Genomic DNA, 24,849 nt, shown 5'->3' on the forward strand with positions numbered 1-24,849 from the left:
CATGGAGCCTCCCAATTTTTGGCTGCCCTGGCAAAGGGCTATACTGAAATAGACCCACTTCCTTACAATGGGCACTTCAGGTTTACAGGCCATCATGCACGTCTCTATCCAGGGACAACGTGGAGCCTCCCAATTTTTGGCTGCCCTGCCTAAGGGCTATACTATAATACACCCACTTCCTTAAAATGGGCACTTAATGTTTTGAGGCCCTCATGCACGTCTCTACCCAGGGACAACGTGGAGCCTCCCAATTTTTGGCTGCCATGCCTAAGGGCTATACTATAATACACCCACTTCCTTAAAATGGACACTTAATGTTTTGAGGCCCTCATGCACGTCTCTACCCAGGGACAACATGGAGCCTCCCAATTTTTGGCTGCCCTGGCAAAGGGCTATACTGAAATAGACCCACTTCCTTACAATGGGCACTTCAGGTTTACAGGCCATCATGCACGTCTCTATCCAGGGACAACGTGGAGCCTCCCAATTTTTGGCTGCCCTGGCAAAGGGCTATACTGAAATAGACCCACTTCCTTACAATGGGCACTTCAGGTTTACAGGCCATCATGCACGTCTCTATCCAGGGACAATGTGGAGCCTCCCAATTTTTGGCTGCCCTGGCAAAGGGCTATACTGAAATAGACCCACTTCCTTACAATGGGCACTTCAGGTTTACAGGCCATCATGCACGTCTCTATCCAGGGACAATGTGGAGCCTCCCAATTTTTGGCTGCCCTGGCAAAGGGCTATACTGAAATAGACCCACTTCCTTACAATGGGCACTTCAGGTTTACAGGCCCTCATGCACGTCTCTATCCAGGGACAACGTGGAGCTTCCCAATTTTTGGCTGCCCTGCCTAAGGGCTATACTACAATAGACCCACTTCCTTCCAATGGGCACTTAAGGTTTACAGGCCCTCATGCACGTCTCTATCCAGGGACAACGTGGAGCCTCCCAATTTTTGGCTGCCCTGCCTAAGGGCTATACTACAATAGACCCACTTCCTTCCAATGGGCACTTCAGGTTTACAGGCCCTCATGCACGTCTCTATCCAGGGACAACGTGGAGCCTCCCAATTTTTGGCTGCCCTGCCTAAGGGCTATACTACAATAGACCCACTTCCTTCCAATGGGCACTTCAGGTTTACAGGCCCTCATGCACGTCTCTATCCAGGGACAACGTGGAGCCTCCCAATTTTTGGCTGCCCTGCCTAAGGGCTATACTACAATAGACCCACTTCCTTACAATGGGCACTTCAGGTTTACAGGCCATCATGCACGTCTCTATCCAGGGACAATGTGGAGCCTCCCAATTTTTGGCTGCCCTGCCTAAGGGCTATACTACAATAGACCCACTTCCTTCCAATGGGCACTTCAGGTTTACAGGCCCTCATGCACGTCTCTATCCAGGGACAACGTGGAGCCTCCCAATTTTTGGCTGCCCTGCCTAAGGGCTATACTACAATAGACCCACTTCCTTACAATGGGCACTTCAGGTTTACAGGCCCTCATGCACGTCTCTATCCAGTGACAATGTGGAGCCTCCCAATTTTTGGCTGCCCTGCCTAAGGGCTATACTACAATAGACCCACTTCCTTACAATGGGCACTTCAGGTTTACAGGCCCTCATGCACGTCTCTATCCAGGGACAACGTGGAGCCTCCCAATTTTTGGCTGCCCTGCCTAAGGGCTATACTACAATAGACCCACTTCCTTCCAATGGGCACTTCAGGTTTACAGGCCCTCATGCACGTCTCTATCCAGGGACAACGTGGAGCCTCCCAATTTTTGGCTGCCCTGCCTAAGGGCTATACTACAATAGACCCACTTCCTTACAATGGGCACTTCAGGTTTACAGGCCCTCATGCACGTCTCTATCCAGGGACAACGTGGAGCCTCCCAATTTTTGGCTGCCCTGGCAAAGGAAAATACTACAAAGACTCACTTCCTCAAAATGGGCACATTAGACTCAAGAGGCCTTCATGTACGTCTCTTCTCAGGGACATCGGAGTGCCACACAATGTTTTCACGTAAAATCTTTCATGTATTAATCTCAAAAAGTAACATACACCAGCTCTATCTCACTATTGGGTATGTGCCCTTAACATTTCCGCCATGAAAAATCATTTTGGGGTCATTTTGGAAGGTTTTCTGGTGAGTCCGTAAAAATGGCGTAAAACGCGGACAAAATTGTTCACAGCTGTGACTTTTGAGTGATAAATGCTTCAAGGGGTCTTCCCCATGCTGTTGCCATGTCATTTGAGCACTCTTCTGAGACTTTTGTGCCATTTTTAGGGTTTCTCCATGCTGCCGGGGGGTCATTTCACAAAAATACTCGGGTCTCCCATAGGATAACATTGGGCTCGTTGCTCGGGCCGAGTACACGAGTATCTTGGGAGGCTCGGCCCGAGCTTCGAGCACCCGAGCTTTTTAGTACTCGCTCATCACTAATAAGACCCTATTTGCGCTGTTCTGTCCCATAGTTTCAAACCTGTGGTGATGTTAGCCGAGGAAGCTTTGCTTCTACCAGAATTTGTGGAGCACAGTTGCACAGAAGCTGTCTGATCCAGTAATTTGGTCAGCTTCAGAGCAGAACTTATAAGTTCTAAAACAAAAAATTAGCACTGGTCTCATTGCCTAGGAAACTGGCAAGTACCAGTTCCTTAGGTAGAGAGCAGTAAACATTAAAAGTCCTTCCGTTTATCACAATGGATTTTTTTTTTTTACAATTAAAGGAAATCTATCAGGTGATTTTGTAGTACAATACTAATGTTATCTTTCAATAGGGCTTAAAGCTGGGGTCACACTAAACGACAGCGACAATGACATCGCTGTTACGTCTCCATTTTCTGTGACGTAGCAGCGATCTTGTAAGTCGCTGTTATGATCGCTGCTTAGCTGTCAAACACAGCAGCCGAAGCAGCGATCATAACGACGCGCATTGCTGTGCTGCAACAAGTGCAGAGAGCAGGGAGCCGCGCACACTGAGCGCTGGCTCCCTGCTCTCCTAGCTACAGTACACATCGGGTTAATTACACGATGTGTACTGCAGCCACATGTGCAGAGAGCAGGATCCGGCACTGGCAGCGTGAGAGCGGCGGAGGCTGGTAACGAAGGTAAATATCGGGTAACCACCTTGGTTACCCGATGTTTACCTTGGTTACAGCTTACCGCAGCTGCCAGATGCCGGCTCCTGCTCCCTGCTCGCTTCATTTCGTCGCTCTCTCGCTGTCACACACAGCGATCTGTGCGTCACAGCGGGAGAGCGACGACCAAAAAATGAAGCTGGACATTCAGCAACGAGCGGCGACCTCACAGCAGGGGCCAGCTCGTTGCTGGATGTCACACACAGCGACAGCGACGGGAAGTGGTGACGTAGCAGCGACGTCGTTGGCGTTGTCGCTGTGTGTGACACCACCTTAAGGAGAACTTTCAGGATCACCAAGTTTTATTGCTCTACCTTATCCTGTTATCTTGCTGTAAGCACCATTGAATTCAGTGTCTGATGATGGCTTGTCAAGTGTATATAAATACAATTTGCATATTCACTGCTCCCAGTGCATTCCCTATCACTGCTGAGAGATGGGAGGGAGTATGGGTGGGGGCAGCAGTGCAAATTCAGTTCAGATTTACTTTCACTGATGCCAGCACTGAGAGGAGGGAGGTGGGAGGCGAGCAGGGCATATGAAGCTTATATATACACACATATGCACACTAAATTCTAACAACAAGATAACAGGATAAGGTAGCGCAATAAAACTTACTGATCATGAAAGGTCTCCTTAAACCCTATTTCAAGATAACATTAGTATTGTACTAGAAAATCACCTGACAGAGTCAATTTAAATTGCAAAGTTTGCTTCTATGTACAATCATGGTGCAATCTTACATATTTCCCATGTTTGAGACAACTTCTTTAGGACTTATGCCTACAAAAAAAAAAGAGAAAAGAGGAGTTCACTCCGAGACTCTTCTCTTCTCTCCCCTATTTTCACCTCTGCTTAAAAGTGACAAAATGTTAAAAAAAAAAAACCACTACAAATCTTTAAAAAAAAAAGGTATGAAAAAAAGTTTCTAATTCAAAGATTTTGATAAAGCTCATAAAAGCAATGAGAGGATCTTATGTCCTCTGAAATTTTTTTTAGAAAATTAAGAGAAATAAAAAGAATAAAAAAAATCTTTTCCTTAATGTAATTATAGAAAGAAGGGAATTTTGTTTACTTACCGTAAATTCCTTTTCTTCTAGCTCCAATTGGGAGACCCAGACAATTGGGTGTATAGCTTCTTCCTCCGGAGGCCACACAAAGTATTACACTTAAAAGTGTAAAGCCCCTCCCCTTCTGCCTATACACCCCCCCGTGTGTCACGGGCTCCTCAGTTTTGGTGCAAAAGCAGGAAGGAGGAAACTTATAATTTGGTCTAAAGTAATTCAATCCGAAGGAAGTTCGGAGAACTGAAAACCATTCAACATGAACAACATGTGTACACAAAGAACAACAGCCCGAAGGGAACAGGGGCGGGTGCTGGGTCTCCCAATTGGAGCTAGAAGAAAAGGAATTTACGGTAAGTAAACAAAATTCCCTTCTTCTTTGTCGCTCCATTGGGAGACCCAGACAATTGGGACGTCCAAAAGCAGTCCCTGGGTGGGTAAAATAATACCTCGTAATAGAGCCGTAAAACGGCCCCTTCCTACAGGTGGGCAACCGCCGCCTGAAGGACTCGCCTACCTAGGCTGGCATCTGCCGAAGCATAGGTATGCACCTGATAGTGTTTCGTGAAAGTGTGCAGGCTCGACCAGGTAGCCGCCTGACACACCTGCTGAGCCGTAGCCTGGTGCCGCAAAGCCCAGGACGCACCCACGGCTCTGGTAGAATGGGCCTTCAGCCCTGAGGGAACCGGAAGCCCAGAGGAACGGTAGGCTTCGAGAATTGGTTCCTTGATCCACCGAGCCAGGGTTGATTTGGAAGCCTGTGACCCTTTACGCTGGCCAGCGACAAGGACAAAGAGTGCATCCGAGCGGCGCAGGGGCACCGTACGAGAAATGTAGAGTCTGAGTGCTCTCACCAGATCCAACAAGTGCAAATCCTTTTCACATTGGTGAACTGGATGTGGACAAAGAGAAGGTAAGGAGATATCCTGATTGAGATGAAAGGGGGATACCACCTTAGGGAGAAATTCCGGAACCGGACGCAGAACCACCTTGTCCTGGTGAAACACCAGGAAAGGAGCCTTGCATGACAGCGCTGCTAGCTCAGACACTCTCCGAAGTGATGTGACTGCTACTAGGAAGACCACTTTCTGCGAAAGGCGTGAAAGAGAAATATCCTTCATTGGCTCAAAAGGTGGTTTCTGAAGAGCCATCAGCACCCTGTTCAGATCCCAGGGTTCTAACGGACGCTTGTAAGGAGGAACTATGTGACAAACCCCCTGCAGGAACGTGCGCACCTTTGGAAGTCTGGCTAGGCGCTTCTGGAAAAACACAGAGAGCGCTGAGACTTGTCCCTTAAGAGAACCGAGCGACAAACCCTTTTCCAATCCGGATTGAAGGAAGGAAAGAAAAGTGGGCAAGGCAAATGGCCAGGGAGTAAAACCCTGATCAGCGCACCAGGATAAGAATATTCTCCACGTCCTGTGGTAGATCTTGGCGGACGTTGGTTTCCTGGCCTGTCTCATAGTGGCAATACCTCTTGAGATAACCCTGAAGATGCTAGGATCCAGGACTCAATGGCCACACAGTCAGGTTGAGGGCCGCAGAATTCAGATGGAAAAACGGCCCTTGAGACAGCAAGTCTGGTCGGTCTGGTAGTGCCCACGGTTGACCCACCGTGAGATGCCACAGATCCGGGTACCACGACCTCCTCGGCCAGTCTGGAGCGACGAGGATGGCGCAGCGGCAGTCTGACCTGATCTTGCGTAACACTCTGGGCAACAGTGCCAGAGGTGGAAACACATAAGGCAGTTGAAACTGCGACCAATCCTGAACTAATGCGTCTGCCGCCAGAGCTCTGTGATCTTGAGACCGTGCCATGAATGCCGGGACCTTGTTGTTGTGCCGGGACGCCATTAGGTCGACGTCCGGCATCCCCCAGCGGCAACAGATCTCTTGAAATACGTCCGGGTGAAGGGACCATTCCCCTGCGTCCATGCCCTGGCGACTGAGAAAGTCTGCTTCCCAGTTTTCTACGCCCGGGATGTGAACTGCGGATATGTCGGATGCTGTGGCTTCCGCCCACAGCAGAATCCGCCGGACTTCCTGGAAGGCTTGCCGACTGCGTGTGCCGCCTTGGTGGTTGATGTATGCCACCGCTGTGGAGTTGTCCGACTGAATTCGGATCTGTTTGCCTTCCAGCCACGGCTGGAACGCTTTTAGGGCAAGATACACTGCCCTTATCTCCAGAACATTGATCTGCAGGGAGGACTCTGGCTGAGTCCAGGTACCCTGGGCCCTGTGGTGGAGAAAGACCGCTCCCCACCCTGACAGGCTCGCGTCCGTCGTGACCACCGCCCAGGATGGTGGTAGGAAGGATTTCCCCTTCGACAATGAAGTGGGAAGAAGCCACCACCGAAGAGAGGCTTTGGCTGCCTGAGAAAGGGAGACGTTCCTGTCGAGGGACGTCGACTTCCTGTCCCACTTGCGGAGAATGTCCCATTGAAGTGGACGCAGATGAAACTGCGCAAAAGGAACTGCCTCCATTGCTGCCACCATCTTCCCTAGGAAGTGCATGAGGCGCCTCAAGGGGTGTGACTGGCCTTGAAGGAGAGATTGCACCCCTGTCTGTAGTGAACGCTGTTTGTCCAGCGGAAGCTTCACTATCGCTGGAAGAGTATGAAACTCCATGCCAAGATATGTCAGTGATTGGGCCGGTGTCAGATTTGACTTTGTGAAATTGATGATCCACCCGAATCTCTGAAGAGTCTCCAGAGCAATGTTCAGGCTGTGTTGGCATGCCACTCGGGAGGGTGCCTTGACAAGCAGATCGTCTAAGTAAGGGATCACCGAGTGTCCCTGAGAGTGTAGGACTGCTACAACTGCTGCCATGACCTTGGTGAAGACCCGTGGTGCTGTCGCCAGGCCGAAAGGCAGTGCCACGAACTGAAGGTGTTCGTCCCCTATGGCGAAACGCAGGAAGCGCTGATGCTCTGGTGCAATCGGTACGTGGAGATAAGCATCTTTGATGTCGATTGATGCTAGGAAATCTCCTTGGGACATTGAGGCGATGACAGAGCGGAGCGATTCCATCCGGAACCGCCTGGTTTTCACGTGTTTGTTGAGCAGTTTTAGGTCCAGAACAGGACGGAAAGATCCGTCCTTTTTTGGCACCACAAACAAGTTGGAGTAAAAACCGTGACCCTGTTGCTGAAGAGGAACAGGGATCACCACTCCTTCTGCCTTCAGAGTGCACACCGCCTGAAGAAGAGCATCGGCTCGCTCGGGGGGCGGAGATGTTCTGAAGAAACGAGTCGGAGGACGAGAGCTGAACTCTATCCTGTAACCGTGAGACAGAATGTCTCTCACCCAACGGTCTTGTACCTGTGGCAACCAGGCGTCGCAAAAGCGGGAGAGCCTGCCACCGACCGAGGATGCGGCGTGAAGAGGCCGAAAGTCATGAGGATGCCGCTTTGGGAGCGGTTCCTCCGGCGGTCTTTTTAGGACGTGACTTAGACCGCCATGAATCGGAGTTCATCTGACTCTTCTGTGGCCTGTTGGACGAGGAGAATTGAGACCTGCCCGCGGGCCGAAAGGACCGAAACCTCGATTGTACCTTCCGTTGTTGAGGTCTTTTTGGTTTGGACTGGGGTAAGGATGAGTCCTTTCCCTTGGATTGTTTAATGATTTCATCCAATCGCTCACCAAACAGGCGGTCGCCAGAAAATGGCAACCCGGTTAAGAACTTTTTGGAAGCAGAGTCTGCCTTCCATTCACGTAGCCACATGGCCCTGCGGACTGCCACCGAATTGGCGGATGCTACCGCCGTACGGCTCGTAGAGTCTAGGAAAGCATTAATGGCGTAGGACGCAAACGCCGACGCCTGAGAGGTTAATGACACCACCTGCGGAGCAGAGGCACGTGTGACTGCATTAATCTGCAAGTGACAAGCTGAGATAGCTTGGAGCGCCCATACGGCTGCGAATGCCGGAGCAAAGGACGCGCCGATAGCCTCATAGATGGATTTCAACCAGAGCTCCATCTGTCTGTCAGTGGCATCTTTGAGTGAAGCCCCATCTTCCACTGCAACTATGGATCTAGCCGCCAGTCTGTAGACTGGAGGATCCACCTTGGGACACTGAGCCCAACCCTTGACAACGTCAGGGGGAAGGGATAATGTGTGTCCTTAAGGCGCTTAGAAAAGCGCTTATCTGGACAAGCTCGGTGTTTCTGGACTGCCTCTCTGAAATCGGAGTGATCCAGGAACATACTCATTGTACGCTTTGGAAACCTAAAACGGAATTTCTCCTGCTGAGAAGCTGACTCCTCAATTGGAGGAGCTGGGGGAGAAAGATCCAACACCTGATTGATGGACGCTATAAGGTCGTTCACTATGGCGTCCCCTTCTGGTGTATCTAGGTTGAGAGCGGCTTCAGGATCAGAGTCCTGATCTGCCACCTCCGCTTCATCCTCTAGAGAGTCCTCCTGCTGAGACCCTGAGCAGTGTGATGAAGTCGAGGGAAGCTCCCAGCGACCCCGCTTAGGTGGTCTGGGACTGCGATCCGTGTCAGAGACCTCACCTTGAGACCTATGAGTCACCCCAGGAGCACTTTGCTGCTCCAACCGAGGGGGGCCTGGGGTCAATGATTCAACAGTGCCCGGGGCCTGTGTTACAGGTCTGGACTGCAAAGCTTCTAGTATCTTAGCAGACCATTTATCCATAGTCTCAGAAAGTTTGTCAGCGAATACTGCAAACTCCGTCCCTGTCACCTGGACAGTGGCAGCCGGTGTTTCTACCTGGGCCGAGGGTCCCACTAGTGGCTGAGGCTCCGGCTGAGTAAGTACCATAGGTGCCGAGCATTGCACACAATGAGGGTAGGTGGAACCTGCAGGTAGCATAGCGGCACATGAGGTACAGGTTGCAAAGAAAGCCTGTGCTTTGGCACCCTTGCTTTTTGCGGACGACATGCTGTTGTCTCCTCTGAGTACAATCTGGGAGGGTATATAGCCAAAAACCAGTGCGACCGTACAGAGTAAATGTATAGCATATAAACCTATATATATACACTTCGGCACCCAGGGGGGCCAGCACCTAGAAACAGGTGCGGCTTACCGACCGCCCAAAGCGGTTGTGTGACCACCAGATTCCCTGCCTGGATCTCCCAGAGCCGTTTGTCTCTCCTCTCTAGCTTCAGAAGTGCTGACAGGAATGGCTGCCGGCGTTCTGTGAGGAGGAGGGGGCCGTGGGCGTGCCCAAGAAAGTGCGGGAATCTGGTGTCCCACTTTGCTCAGTGAGGGGGGAGGAGGATACAAAGTATACTCCAGCCCTCAGCGCTGACGTCCAGTGCAGCGTCCCTCCCTTCCCCTGACTGACAGGCCCGGGGGCGGGAATATGCGGTACTAGGCCGCAAAAGCCGGGGACTAAAGTTATAAGCGCGGCCGGCAAACAAGCGCGGTCAGCGCGGTAGTCCCGGCGCACTAACACACCCAGCAGTGCTGCAGCGTGTATGACACAAGCGCTCCATGCGCTGTCCCCAAGGGGACACAGAGTACCTCACAGTAGCAGGGCCATGTCCCTGACGATACCCAGCTCCTGTCCAGCAGATTCCCCAGGGGCTGCGGAGGGAGCACGGTCCCAGTGCCTGGAGACCGATTAGGATCCCACTTCACCCAGAGCCCCTAGGGGATGGGGAAGGAAAACAGCATGTTGGCTCCTGCCTATGTACCCGCAATGGGTACCTCAACCTTAACTGCACCGCCGACCAAAGTGGGGTGAGAAGGGAGCATGCTGGGGGCCCTATATGGGCCCACTTTTCTTCCATTTGAAATAGTCAGCAGCTGCTGCTGACTAAATTGTGGAGCTATGCGTGCATGTGTGCCTCCTTCGCACAAAGCATAAAAACTGAGGAGCCCGTGACACACGGGGGGGTGTATAGGCAGAAGGGGAGGGGCTTTACACTTTTAAGTGTAATACTTTGTGTGGCCTCCGGAGGCAGAAGCTATACACCCAATTGTCTGGGTCTCCCAATGGAGCGACAAAGAAATAATGAAATATATATAATTTTTATCATTAAATATGATACAAAATGAATATTGAAAGCATCATACAATTTCTTAAGCGTGTTAGAAAATAATAATAATAATAATAAATAAAACAAATTCTTGTGTTTTTTTTTGGTTGATGACGCTACAAAAATTGTTAAAAAAAAAAAATAGGTGGTATATCAAAATGACTCAAATGACTCTAGGGAGTGCAACAAGATGGATCACATAAAAACAAGCTTTCATACAGCTCCTTCGACAGAAAAATAAAAATATTATTATTTTATTATATCAAAATGTAAAAGTAGTAAAACATGAAAAAAAATCACTATAATTGTAGTGCAACAGACAATAAAGTTACTGTATAATTTATATTTCCTGCTAAAAGGAGTAAAAACTAAATCCAAAATATAATGGTGGAATGGCTGCCCCCCCCCTTTCCAAAAAAAATATTGAATCTTACATGTATAAATTAGTAGCCCATAAAAATCCAGGTGATAATACTGTGGAATAGAAGAGCGTAAAAGGGTCTTACCCGGTAGGGAAAATATGAAGGCAAGGATTAAGGTACACTCACCTTTTAGGGTTGTGCAAAGTCACAACCCCTATGAAGCACTTGCAATGATAGTATCAGCTGCAGCCCCGAGGTATAAGACGTGAGATCCAATAGAAGAACAAATCGGGTTTAAGCCGCACTAATACTCAATTTGATATTAATATAATTCCTTTATTGTTCGTTGTCTTCGTGTTTCAGAGACATCCGTCGCCTTCATCAGGACATCAAAGGAACAATATCATTATATTGTTCCTTTGATGTCCTGATGAAGGAGACGGTTACTCTGAAACGCGTAGACCTGTACCAACAATAAAGGAATTATATTAATATCACATAGAGTATTAGCGCGGCTTAAACCTGATTTCTTCTATTGGATCTTTAGGCCATAAAAATGTCATTAAAAAATTCAATTTGTGCTTCAAAAAACAAGTCTTCATATGTTTAAAGAGTGGTGTCATGGAGTGGCAGAGGTGCATGCACGTTGCTGCTCCAATCAATCTCTATGGCGCTGACAGATATAGTTGCTTAAAGCTACGTGCCCACGTTTTGTATTTTCATGCAGTTACGCTGCGATCTGCACCGCAGCGTAATTGCAGGCGTTCTGCGTCCCCAGCACAATCTATGAAGATTGTGCCTAATTCATGCCCACATGGCGTATTAGAACGCAGCGATTCGGCTGCTGCCAAATCGCTGCGTTCTAAGAAGTGACATGTCACTACTTTCGTGCGCTTTGCATGCAGCCCCAGCTCTGTCTATGGGAGGGGCTGCATCCAGAGCGCATGAAATCGGCAGTCACCGAAGCTCCAGAACAGAGCTTTTCAGCTGCGCTCTGAAGCGCACATGCAGTGACGTGCAGAGCGCACACACGTGGGCACATGTTAATTTCTAAAATCACAAGTCTGCTGCTGCCCATTTTCTTACCCAAAAAGGACAGCCATGGCTTGTATGTCTTTAAAATGATATGATTACCTTATTGTTATCTTCGGCAATCTCAACTCTCTTTAACGGATGTTTCACCTGGTTCTCTAACTGATGATTGAATTCTTGTACGGTCTTGATTTTTGAATCGAGGTTAGCACATATCTAATAGAAGGAATTATAAAACACATTATGTATGTAGACTAATATACTACAAGCTACTAATATACTGATAAAAATAGAAAAAGAAGATACTCCAGAAAAGTATGTAAATGACTTAGGGGCACTTTGCACACTACGACATCGCAGGTGCGATGTCGGTGGGGTCAAATCGAAAGTGACGCACATCCGGCGTCGCTCTCGACATCGTAGTGTGTAAAGCATTTTTGATACGATTAATGAGCACAAAAGCGTCATTATCGTATCATCGGTGTAGCGTCTGTCATTTCCATGAATTGGGAAAGACCGCTGTTACGATGTTGTTTCTCGTTCCTGCGGCAGCACACATCGCTGTGTGTGAAGCCGCAGGAGCAAGGAACATCTCCAACTGGCGTCTCGGCCGGCTATGCGGAAAGAAGGAGGGGGGCGAGATGTTTACATCCCGCTCATCTCCGCCCCTCCGCTTCTATTGGCCGCCTGCCATGTGACGTCGCTATGACGCCGCACGACCCGCCCACTTAGGAAGGAGGCGGTTTGCCGGCCAGAGCGACGTCGCAGGACAGGTGAGTGCATGTGAAGCTGCCGTAGCGATAATGTTTACTACGGCAGCTATCACCATGATATCGCAGCTGCGACGGGGGCGGGGACTATCGCGCTCGGCATCGGCTTGCGATGTCGTAGTGTGCAAAGTGCCCCTTAGTATTGCATTTGGAACATGTAAGGTGCAGATTACAATTATTATACATCAGGAACTATTGGAAATGCCTTTACAAACATTTGTTACAGAATGGCTCATGGTAAAGAGCTGACTGATACCAGCGAGTTCTGTAATAGGAGCTACCTTTGTAACAAGTCCATTTATGACATTTCTTCCCTCCTAAATCTCCCCCCATCACCTGTGAGTGATATTATTGAGAAGTGGAAGGAACCGCAGCAACTCAACCACGAAGTGTAGACCCCATATCGTTATAGAACGGGGGGGGGGGGCGAATGCTGAGGAGCAGAGTGTAGAGAAGTCATCAATGCTCTGCTGACTCCATAACTGCAGCGTTCAGACCTCCTTTGGTATCAACATGAGTGCAAGAACTCTAGCTCCAACCGGGAGCTTCATGGTAAAGTGGCTGCCTGCAGCCTTATATCACCAAGCACAATGCAGAGCGTCGGATGGAGTTGTATAAAGCCGCCGCTACTACACTCTGGAGCCAAGGAAGCTTGTTCTGTAAAGTGACATATCTGGGTTTGATGAATTTGTATAAGGGTTGGTACATTGGTATATGTAGCTGGGGGGGGGACACGAGGGCAAAAGAAAGGTGCGGCTAGATCCTATACGCTATCAGTAGCCCTACCTGATATATACAGGATGGGGCCATATATACCAAGATGGGCCCATGATGAGGGCCATATATATCAGAATGGGACCATATATACCAGGATGAGGGCCATATGCTTCAAGATGGGGCCATATATACCAGGATAAGACCAGGATGAGGGCCATATGTACCAGAATGAGGCCATATATACCAGGATGTGGCCATATATGCCAGAATGGGCCATGATGAGGGCCATATGTACCAGTATGGGGCCATACATACCATAATGGATTCAAGAGGAGGGCCATATGTACCAGTATGGGGCCATGCATACCATAATGGACTCAAGATGAGGGCCATATGTACCAGGATGGGGCCATATATACCAGGATGGAGCCATATATATATTAGGATGGGGTCATATATGCCAGGATGGGCCCTGGATGTGAACAAATATACCAGAATGGTGACATATATACCAGGGTGGGGGATAAATATACCAGAACGTGGCTCAGGATAGAGGGCATTGTACAAAATGGGGGACATCACTACATAATGAAGGGGGAGGAGGGGCGACTTGTTTCTCTTTATAGGATTTAGAATGTTACAATGGCCCATACATGTGACCAACATGTGGGGGAAGAACAAGCTCAAACTTTGCACAAGAGCCCATCAGACTCTACTTATGCCATAGAGTGACAATGATTATGAGCGTTATACACTCGAAACGTGTAGACAGGCAGGTGTCTAGGTTTTTATGCTATTTTAAAAGGAACCAATCAAAGTGATGTTTTAACTTATCTCCATTGCGGATGCTGGTTTTTGTTGATACAATTTGGATTCAATGTTCAGGAGCCGGCCACTTTCCGCACATTGCACCTGTAGGATTATTCACCCCGCATGCCATGGGACTGGTGGTGAGCTGATGCTTTTTTTTTTTTTTTTTTCATTTTTTTGCTTTAAATGTCTGGATGTAACATCATCTGCTAATTATCTAACTTTTTTTTTTTTGGGAGGGGGGGTTGGAATTCAGACTTTTAAAATACTTACTTTTAAGATGTGCTCCTCAGCTTTTTTACTATTATTGGCTCCACCAACACCTGGCGATGCCGTCAATCCGAGGATCTGTGGAAGTGGAACCACTGGTTCTTGCAACTTATGCGACCTTTTATTCCTCTTTTTCTGTTTCAAATACCTTATCATAATGTTATTATACACATCGCCCTTCTGAGTATGGTGACATTCATCAATGATGAGGAGGGAAAAATCTGTAAATCAAAACCAGAATGAGTTAACTTAATATAAAACAATAAAGAGCGCTGAGCAAAAGGGTAACAATGTTTTAAACCTTTGACTTTCAGGCTTCATATCTCACTATCCCCTAGAGCTTTGAGCGTGAGATGACATTCATTTTATAGACAATCATCTTGTCTATGTTATATTTAGATTTGGCTTGCAACTATTTAGCAGATGATTAGTTATGTAGCATGTCTCTGCATTGTTACCGTTTTGCTCCTAAAAAAAAAAAATCTAAATTTAGATTTTTATTATTCTGTTAGTATCTTGTAAATACACCTTTGGCATTCATCAGTGCCTGAATCCTTCTGGGCTAGCGATCAGACTCAAGCATGTTTTGAACGAAATCTGATCTCAGGTCTCTTCTACACATTCCCAGTGTTGGTTTATAATGATCGCCTCACTTGGGGATGTATACAGCTTTTTCTTCAACTCTACCCACAAGTGTTCCATTGGGTTGAGGTCTGGGGACTGTGGGGACAATTTGGCACCTCTACTTCAGTGTCATTAAACCATTTCCTTGCCAATCTTGACATATGCTTCGGGTCTTTTTCGTGCTGGAACATGGTCATCCTTTTCATACCCATAGTACTCGAGTGTAAAAAGTAGCTCGTTTTGTAGGATACTCACATATAGCTCAGCCTTGAGACCTCCATAGATCCTGGTCAAGTATCCAACACCTTTGTCTGTGAAACAAGCCAAGATCCAGCACCTCTAATTCATTGTCATTGAACCATTTCTTCCCCAATCTTGAAGTATGCGTCTGGCTGTTGTGCTGGAACACTATGTCGCCCTTTTCACAAAAGTGAGTACAACCCTCACAATTTTGTAAATATTTTATGATATCTTTTTGGGACAACACTGGAGATCTGACCCTATGATACCATGTACAGTGTCAGTGTGCAGCTTGAATAACACTGTAAATTTGGAGTCCTCTAAATAACTCAACACAGTCATTAATATCAAAACCGCTGGCAACAAAAGTGAGTACACCCCTAAGTGATAATGGCCAAATTGTGCCCAGTTAGCCATTTTCCCTCCCCGGTGTTATGTGACTTATAAGTGTTACAAGGTCTCAGGTGTGAATGGGGAGCAGGGGTGCCACATTTGGTGTTATCGCTCACACACTCTCTCATACTGGCCACTGGAAGTTCATCATGGCTCCTCATGGAACCGAATTCTCTGAGGATGTGAAAAAAAGAATTCTCTACATAAAGATGGCTGAGCCTATGAGACGATTGCCAACACCGTAAAACTGAGCTGCAGCATGGTGGCCAAGACCATACAGTGGTATAACAAGACAGGTTCCACTCAGAACAGGCCTCGCCATGGGCGACCAAAGCGGTTGAGTGCATTTTCTCAGCATCATATCCAGAGGTTGTCTTTTCAAAATATACATATGAATACTGCCAGCATTGCTGCCGAGGGGCGGGGGGGTCCGCCTGTCAGTGCTCAAAAAATATGCCACACACTGCATCCCATTGGTCTGCATTGCAGTCATTCCAGAAGGAAGCCTCTTAGAAAGATAATGCATAAGAAATCCCACAAACTGTTGACTGAAGACAAGCAGACTAAGAACATGGATTATTGGAACATGGTGTCAAGGGTGAGTGGCTGCAACCAGGTGAGAAGTACAAAGAAAAGTGTTACCTGCCTACAGTCAAGCATGGTGGTGGGGGTGTCATGGTTTGGAGCTGCATTAGTGCTGCTGGCTGTGGGAAGCTACAGTTCATTGAGAGAACTATGGATGCCAACATGTACTGTGACATACTGAAGCAGTGCATGATCCCCCCTTCAGAAGCTGGGCCAAACATAATAACAACCCCAAAGACACTTCCATGACAACCATTGTCTTGCTAAAAAAACTGAGGGTAAAGTTGCTGGACTGGCTAAGCATCTCCAGACCTAAACCCTATGGATCATCTGTGGGGCCTCCTCAAACAGAAGGTGGAGGAACACAAGGTCTAACATCCACATTCTCCGTGATGTCGTCATGGAATATGGATTAGGATCCAGTGACTCCTGTGAAGCTTTAGTGACCTCCATTCCCACGCAAGGTAAGGCAGTGCTTGAAAATAATGGAGGCCACACAAAATATCGATACTTTGTGGACACAATTTGGCACTTTACACTTAGAGGTGTACTCACTTTTGTTACCAGCAATTTAGACATTAATGGCTGTGTGTTGAGTTATTTAGAAGGCACCAAATTTACACTGTTATACAAGATACACACTGACACTGTACATTGTATCAAAGTGTCAGATCCTCAGTGTTGTCCTATGAAAAGATATAATAAAATATTTACAAAAATGTGAAAGGTGTGCTCACTTTTGCGATATACTTTAGCTCAGCATTGAGACCACCATAGATTCTGGTCAAGTATCTAACGCCTTTGGCTGTGAAACACCCCCATATCATCAGGTTTCTTTAATCAAATTTGACAGTTCCTTCAATTTCTCGATCTTTTCACCCGTTTTCCCCTTGTTTCTTCCATATCCATTTGCACCCAGTAGAGCCTAGTCTACTGACTTTCATCTAATCGCTCCAAATCACCCGTTTTCAACTTCTACTGTCCACTTTTGTGCAAACTCAAGTTGACACTTCTTATGATATTGAAGTTGAGGCTTCTTCACATTGTTTCAGGCCACCATTCCAGACTTGTGTAACACACGTTGCTTGCATGGACATCTGTGATCTCACTATTATGAAGTATACGAGCTGACGTTTGTCGAGCCACAACTGATAGACATTGTGATGAGCCGACTTGTTGACTCCGATACTTTGCCTGGACATCCACCTCTTGGGTTTTGAATAGATGGACAAACTTCATTTCATATTCTTCCACCTGTCATGGCCTCACATGATGCAGCTTGGTAATTTTCTTGGCTGAGAGACCAAAATCGATGAGCTGGATAATGCTGTTTCCGTTTTCTTGGGAAATCTTCAGGGCTGCCCCTTGATTTGAACCGGTGACATTTTGCTTGGGAAACAACTTAATAACACACTCAGCTATTCAGAATTGTGAGAACAGGTTGTAATTTGTAGTATACAAGAAGAAAAAGTTTTTCCACCACCAGGAGCAAAACAGTAACAATGCAGTGACATGACAAAAATGTGCATAACTAATCATATGCTAACTAGTTGCAAGTCAAATTTATATATGAGATAGCCAAGATGATTGTCTATAAAATGAAGGTCACACTTGAAGCTAATGTATAGTGGATGGTGAGATATGAAGTCTGAAAGTCAAAAGTTAAAAACACTGTTACCCTTTTGCTCATCAGTTTATATGTACTGTACTGGCTTGACCTATTCAAAGGATAGATGATACATATATGATATAGGAGGTCCCAAGTGCTCCCACTTATTTCTCAGTATCGAGGGCCAAAAGTCTTATGTGTGAATTTAGCGGTAGAGCATATGTGAGGCCACCAACCCCAAAGAGAGGAAATAGACCGGTGGATGCACATGCTCAAAACCACACCAGTCACTCAGGAAAATTTGGAAACCCTGGTCTTAAGATTAGTGAGGGTTCTAGTTTTCAAACCCCCAGCAATCATATACAGTATAGGCCGCTTTACACGCAATGACGTATCTAACGATATGTTGTTGGGGTCACAGAATTCGTGACGCACAACCACCATCATTAGCGATGTTGTTGCGTGTGACAGCTACAAGCGAGTGTTAACAATCAGAAATACTCACCTAATCGTTGACACGTCGTTCATTTTCAAAAGATCGTTGCTCGTGCTGGATGCAGGTTGTTCAAAGTTCCAGAGCCAGCACACATCGCTACGTGTGACGCCCCGGGAACGACAAACAACAGCGTTCCTGCGTCCTCCGGCAACGACGTGGGCTTGACGTTCATGCGGCTGCTCTCCGCCTCTCCGTTTCTATTGGTGGCCCGCTGTGTGACGTCGCTGTGACGCCGCACGAACCTCCCCCTTAAGCCTGCTTTACACGTTGCAATTTCGCATACAATATCGTATGCGATTTGCAATGCCCCCATCGTATGTGCGGCACGTTCAATTTGTTGAACGTGCCGCACAAACGATTAACCCCCGTCACACATACTTACCTTCCATACGACCTCGATGTGGGCGGCGAACGTCCACTTCCTGGAGTGGGAGGGACGTTCGGCGTCACATCGACGTCACGCGGAAGCCGGCCAATAGAAGCGGAGGGGCGGAGCTGAGCGAGATGTAAACATCCCGCCCACCTCCTTCCTTCCGCATTGCTGGCCGGGAGCCGCAGGACGTAGGTAAGATCTGTTCATCGTTCCTGGGGTGTCACACACTGGGATGTGCGCTACCCCGGGTACGATGAACAATCCGACGTGCAATACATGAGGAATAAACGTATAAGCGTGCGATGAACGTTTAAACGTTCAATCGCAATCGCACGTAGATGTCACACCCTGCAATGTACCTTACAATGCTGGATGTGCGTGACTTACGATGTGACCCCGCCGACACATTGTAAGATACATTGTAGTGTGTAAAGTAGGCTTTAGAAAAGAGGTTGTTCGCCGCCCACAGTGACGTCGTTAGGAAGGTAAGTAAAGTGTGACACGTACAAGTGATATTGTGCGCCACGGGCAGCGATTTGCCCGTGACGCACAAACGATGGGTGCAATCGCTAGCGACATCGCTAGCGATGTCGCTGCGTGTAAAGCAGCCTTATTTCTCACCTTTCCTGTGGATAGGTGATATATATAGTTTATGGGAGAGTAAAAATAGCTGTATGGTGGTATGGCCAGATCCCCTCCATTGTGTCTCTACTGTCATTTTAGAGAAGTTCTTCTCAAATTGTGAGAAACAGAGAAACAGAAACTTCCTGAATGGGGAGGGACATTCGGCCTCACAGCAACGTCACACAGTGGCTGGCCAATAGAAGCGGAGGGGCGGAGATGAGCGGGATGTAAACATCCCGCCCACCTCTTTCCTTGCGCACTGCCGGCGGGAGCCGCGGGACGCAGGTAAGCTGCTGTTCATCGTTCCCGTGGTGTTACACGGAGCGCCGTGTGCTGCCACCGGAACGATGAACAACCTGCGGCAGGAAAAATAAACGATATTATGAAACTGAGCGACAAGTACACGACTCACGATTTGTGAGCGATACTGCGTCGCTCAGAGGTTTCACACGAGTCGACGTTGTGTATGATGCCGGATGTGCGTCACGAAAACCGTGACCCCAACGATGCATCGCACGATCGGTCGTCTCGTGTAAAGCACCCTTAAGTCATCTTGTAGATAAGTCTATTTTGCATTCCTTTGCTTGTCTCCCTTGTGTGTTTTTTAGTACTTAAGAGTGGTTGACTACTACTCATCCCACCCTATCTCTACCAAGGGCTTATTTCAGGGCCAGCCAGGGCCTAGGTATCCTGATCTGAGCATAGGTGCGGAACCTATCTAGAGATGTCAGGGGAGCCAGAGGTCAGCGGTAGGCTTTCTCCAGGGGTCTCCATCATCCCCTTCCCTAGTGTCAGGGTTTCCCTCTTGCTCCATTATTTTGCCCTTTGTTCCCCATTCTAGGCGTGACACATACCTGACAATTTGACACCTTCTTCTTCATCTTCTTCAGCCTGTATTAAGGAGTTTTCCAGGATCTGGGCTGTACAGATAATTACATAATTTTTCATCACAGTTTGAGGGAACGAAATCTTCAACTGACAATCTCCACTAATTTTGGTGACAGAATAGCGATCCTTCATGTGTGGATGGAACTCATTGCGGTAGTGCTGTTCAACCAAGGGGACCTGCAAAAAATATCAACCTTAGTGGTTTGGGTCTTCAGCCTCTCTTGTTGGCATGGCATGTTCATAACTTTTGTCCATCATGTATTTTTAATTTACCTCTTCTATGTATAATTATAAATAAAACCACAGATAAGCAATTGGCTCATTTTTTACCTTGTTCACCAAGACAATGACTTTTGGTTTCAAGTTTTTTTCCTTTCTTTCGTCCAAGTGTCTCCGTGCAATGTAAACCGCTACCCTGGTTTTCCCACTTCCCGTTGGCAAACATATAACGATATTCTCTCCATCTAAAGCCGGTTTGGCCACTTCCATCTGGTAATCTCGAAGAGTCATTTCACGGACCGGAGAATTGCTCGTTCTGTGCTCAACTTTTTCCTCTGTAAATGAGACATGAAGGCATTTTTCAATTGGATGCTTCGATCTTAAAACATGTCAATGCTATAATATGCAAGGTTGGAAGTTTCCATCTCACACAAACCCTCTTGATTAGGTTACGATTCTGGAATTAAAAGATATCTTTAGACATTGGACACTTTTTAAATGTAAAAATAAATACGAGCTTTTGTTTTTTCCCCTGTTCGTGTTAGATGTGGGGTTTGTGTTTACAGTCCTGGCTCAACCGTTGGGTTGGGGAGGGGAGTTACATCAGGGCTTGGACAGGAGTTAGGGTCACACTGGTGGCTCAGACCTCAGTACCATCAAAAATACCTCTGAGCTAAGGGACAGCACAGGGTCCACAGTCTGAAGGTCAGCTTAGGTGTCCAGTCATCCAGTCACTGTGTCATCAATCAAGTAGAGTGGTTTTGGGTCTTGTCTTTCCTTTTAGCCCCCGGACGGATTTTCAACCTATGTTTTCTACAATCAGAGCAAGGTTCTGATTCATGCTGCCTAGATATAGTGTCTGCTGAGTTAACGTAAACCCATGACAACTCTATCAGCCAATTTAAAATGTTATAAGAAGCAGATACAGCTTTGAAATGGGGGAATAAACCTAGGTATAACTCAAGCCATTGTAATTAGTGGAGATTTTTCACTTTTTTTAAGGGGCACTTGCTCTTTAGGATCCAAAATATAATAATTCAACTCTTTTTTTACTTTATAGATTATTATCAGTATTAAACTTTTTGCAGAAAAGCTGCAATCTTACATCTGACATTAGTGACCTGTCCTTTAGTTTGAAGCGTTGCTGATGCTAAACATTGACAAGGGCAAAAGGATGGTAAACTAATGCGTTGTCTGTGCGAGCTTTACGCTGAAGCTGTTCTGTACTCCATTGTGCATTGACATTCACTTACAAAGGACTCACGTGGAATCATCACCCCCACATTATTGCATACTGTATTCTAGGCATGAAGTGAGTCATACAAACACTGGATCCTAATAGTCTTCTGCACTATTTAACAGGCTCAGTACTTAGATACGGATTGTGGTTTTATACTAATATATAGGCAACGAATTGTACAAATGTGATCTAATTGTGCTACCTGTTACAATCTCGTGGATTAAGGTTATGTGCCCACGGGACTCTATAACCGCGGAATTTGCCACGGAAAACCTGTGGATTTATCTGGATTTTTCTAGATAAATCTGCGGGTTTTAGCAAGCACAGACACTCCCCATGTTATCCTATGGGACATGGGGAGTGTCTGTGTCCATGCTGCGGTATGTGCGGCTGCGGAATATGCTGCGGATCTCCTGCAGCCGCACGTAACTGCATGTCAATTATTCCTGCGGAAATACCTGCGGAAATTCCGACCCTCCACTATGGAGATAGAGGCCAGGACGTCCGCAGGTAAGTCGCACGAATGTCCTCAGGTTTACAGCAGATATTTTGCCGGAATCCCGCAGCTATGTATAGCTGAGGATTCCGGGGATCAGCTGCGGGAAACCTGCATCCGTACCTGTGGATATATCTGCGGGCACATAGTCTTCAGTAGGATCAACCTTCCTAACCCATCTATATGGGCATACAAGTCATAGAAAGCTGAATAAAGGCCGCTTTACACGCTACGACATCGCTAAAGTAATGTCGTTGGGAGTCACGGAATTTGTGACGCACATCCGGCCGCTTTAGCGATGTCGTTGCGTGTGACACCTATGAGCGATTTTGCATCGTCGCAAAAACGTGCAAAATCGCTCATCGGTGACGTGGGGGTCCTTTCTCAATTATCTAGCTGCTGCAGTAACGATGTAGTTCCTCGTTGCTGCGGCAGCACACATCGCTATGTGTGACGCCGCAGGAACGAGGAACCTCTCCTTACCTGCCGCCGCCCATAATGCGGAAGGAAGGAGGTGGGCGGGATATTACGAACGCTCATCTCCGCCCCTCCGCCTTGATTGGGCGGCCGCTTAGTGACGTCGCTGTGACACTGAACGAACCGCCCCCTTAGAAAGGAGGCGGTTAGCCGGTAACAGCGACGTCGCTAGGCAGGTAAGTAGTGTGACGGGTCTGGGCGATGTTGTGCGCCACGGGCAGCGATTTGCCTGTGTCGCACAACCGATGGGGGCAGGTACCCACGCTAGCGATATCGGTAATGATATTGCAGCGTGTAAAGCACCCTTAAATTGACACCTTCATATCTGTAATTCAATGTCTTATTCCAGTGAAATCCATATTTTATTAACATGTAAATGAGCTGTTAATATATTTGGGCCAGACATAGATCTCCCTGAGAATCTGCATGCAGAGCTTATTTTAAAGAGATTCTGTCAGGTGATTTTCTAGTACATTACTAATGTTATCTTATAATAGTGCTTAAGGAGACCTTTCAGGATCAGTAAGTGTTATTGCTCTATGTTATCCTGTTGTAAGATCCATAGAATTCAGTGTGACATAGTAACTAGTCAAGCATATGTAAATACAAATTGCATATGCCCTGCTCCCCCCTCCAATCTCTCAGTGCTGGCATCAGTGAACTGAATTTGCACTGCTGCCCCCACCCATACTTCATCCCACCTCTCAGCAGTGTTAGAGAATGCACTGAAAGGTGGGAGGGGGCGCAGTGACTATCCAAATTGTTTTTACATACACTTGACTTGTGTACAAAAGACACTGAATTCTATGGAGCGTACAGCAAGATAACAGGATGAGGTAGAGCAATAAAACTTACTGATCCTGAAAAGTCTCCTTAAGACCTATTTTATATTATGCACTACAAAATTACTTGACAGACTCCCTTTAAAGGGGTTGTCCACTACTACGACAAGCACTTTTGATTCCACTTGTTTCCCCCAGTTAAAATAAAAGACCCAGTAGTCACCTCATGTTCTGGTGGCATTCCAGCGCTCGTGGCAACCTTGGTTCGGGGCTCACATGACATTGTGATGTCACCCAAGCCCTGCGTCCAATCACCACTGGCTTATCTCTACTCACCTTCAGACCAAATGAACAATAAATAAGAAATGAGCAGCAGTCACAGAGCTCACTTCCTGCTGATTAACTCAGTTGGTCTGAAGACGGGGGGAGAGAAGCCGGGGATGATTGGACGTGAGGCTCCGGTGATGTCACGTGAGACCTCAACTGCGATTACTGACAGCATTGGAACGACGCCAGAACGGGAGGTGAGTACTGGGTCTTTTATTTTAACTGGGGAAAACAAGTAGAATCAGAAGAGGTTGTCAGAGTTGTAGACAACCCCTTTAAAGGAAACATGACAGCTAATACTATATTATCTCAGCCAGGTATGTTTGACTCGGAAATGCGTTTGATAGAAAACCATACTTTAATAGCCAGCCGCACTGTAGACTAGTTGGACAGGTGGATTTTCTTAGACTGACAGGTCTTTTCTCTTATACACACTGTCATTAGTGTGAGACATGTAATGACCGACAGTCTGCTCTCCTGATCTACATGGTTCACACTGGCAACGGCCCCTTTCCTTTCCAATAAGCTAAGGAGGCAGATTCTCATTTTCATCTATTAAAGGTTACCTGTCACCACTGTTTTGGACTATAAGCTGCGGCCACCACCACCTCTGGGCTCTTATATATAGTATTCTAACATGCTGTATATAAGAGCCCAGGTCGCTTTGACAACATAATAAACACTTTATAATACTTACCTAACGGTCGCTCTGCGGTGGATGAGGGCCTAATGGGTGTCTCCGTTCTCCGGTGCTGGTGCCGCCTCTTTCGGCCATCTTCGGCTTCTCTCTGAAGCCTGGGTGCATGACGCGGCTACGTCATACACACTCGCCGGTCCTGCGCAGGCGCACTACAATACTTTGATCTGCCCTGCTCAGGACCGGAATGCCGGCGAGTGTGGATGACGTCGGACCCATCATGCACTGCGGCTAGAGAAGAAGGAGGACGAAGATGGCCGAAAGAGGCGGATCCGGCACCGGACAACGGAGACACCCATTAGGCCCTCATTCACTGCAGTGAGACCGTTAGGTAAGTATTATAAAGTGTTTTTTATGTTCTCACAGCGGCCTGGGCTCTTATATACAACATGTTCGAATACTGTATATAAGAGCCCAGTGGTGGTGGCCGCAGCTTATACGCCGAAAAAGTGGTGACAGGTTCCCTTTAAGCCACACTGAACACTGCAGTTTTTTGCTGGTGTAGTTTTGCCAAGTAGATGCACACCAAGTACATTATATAGTCACCATTATCAAGTCTGCATGTCTCATGTACTGAACCCAATTACCATTTGGATCCAT

The 24,849-nt window shown here is 47.2% G+C and overlaps 1 protein-coding gene across 1 annotated transcript in view; it reads right to left on the reverse strand.

The window, feature by feature from the left end:
• Positions 1-24,849, reverse strand: part of LOC142245028 (interferon-induced helicase C domain-containing protein 1-like) — a 145,616-nt gene that overhangs the window by 57,318 nt on the left and 63,449 nt on the right. The window contains exons 5-8 of the mRNA XM_075317264.1: positions 20,342-20,565; positions 19,978-20,188; positions 14,183-14,400; positions 11,715-11,828 (exon numbers count right to left, since the gene is read on the reverse strand). Coding sequence (XP_075173379.1) covers positions 11,715-11,828; positions 14,183-14,400; positions 19,978-20,188; positions 20,342-20,565 — 767 coding nt within the window. The remainder of the gene's footprint in view (positions 1-11,714; positions 11,829-14,182; positions 14,401-19,977; positions 20,189-20,341; positions 20,566-24,849) is intronic.

The sequence above is a fragment of the Anomaloglossus baeobatrachus genome, chromosome 7 (assembly GCF_048569485.1).
Source record: "Anomaloglossus baeobatrachus isolate aAnoBae1 chromosome 7, aAnoBae1.hap1, whole genome shotgun sequence".
Classification (NCBI taxonomy): domain Eukaryota; kingdom Metazoa; phylum Chordata; class Amphibia; order Anura; family Aromobatidae; genus Anomaloglossus; species Anomaloglossus baeobatrachus.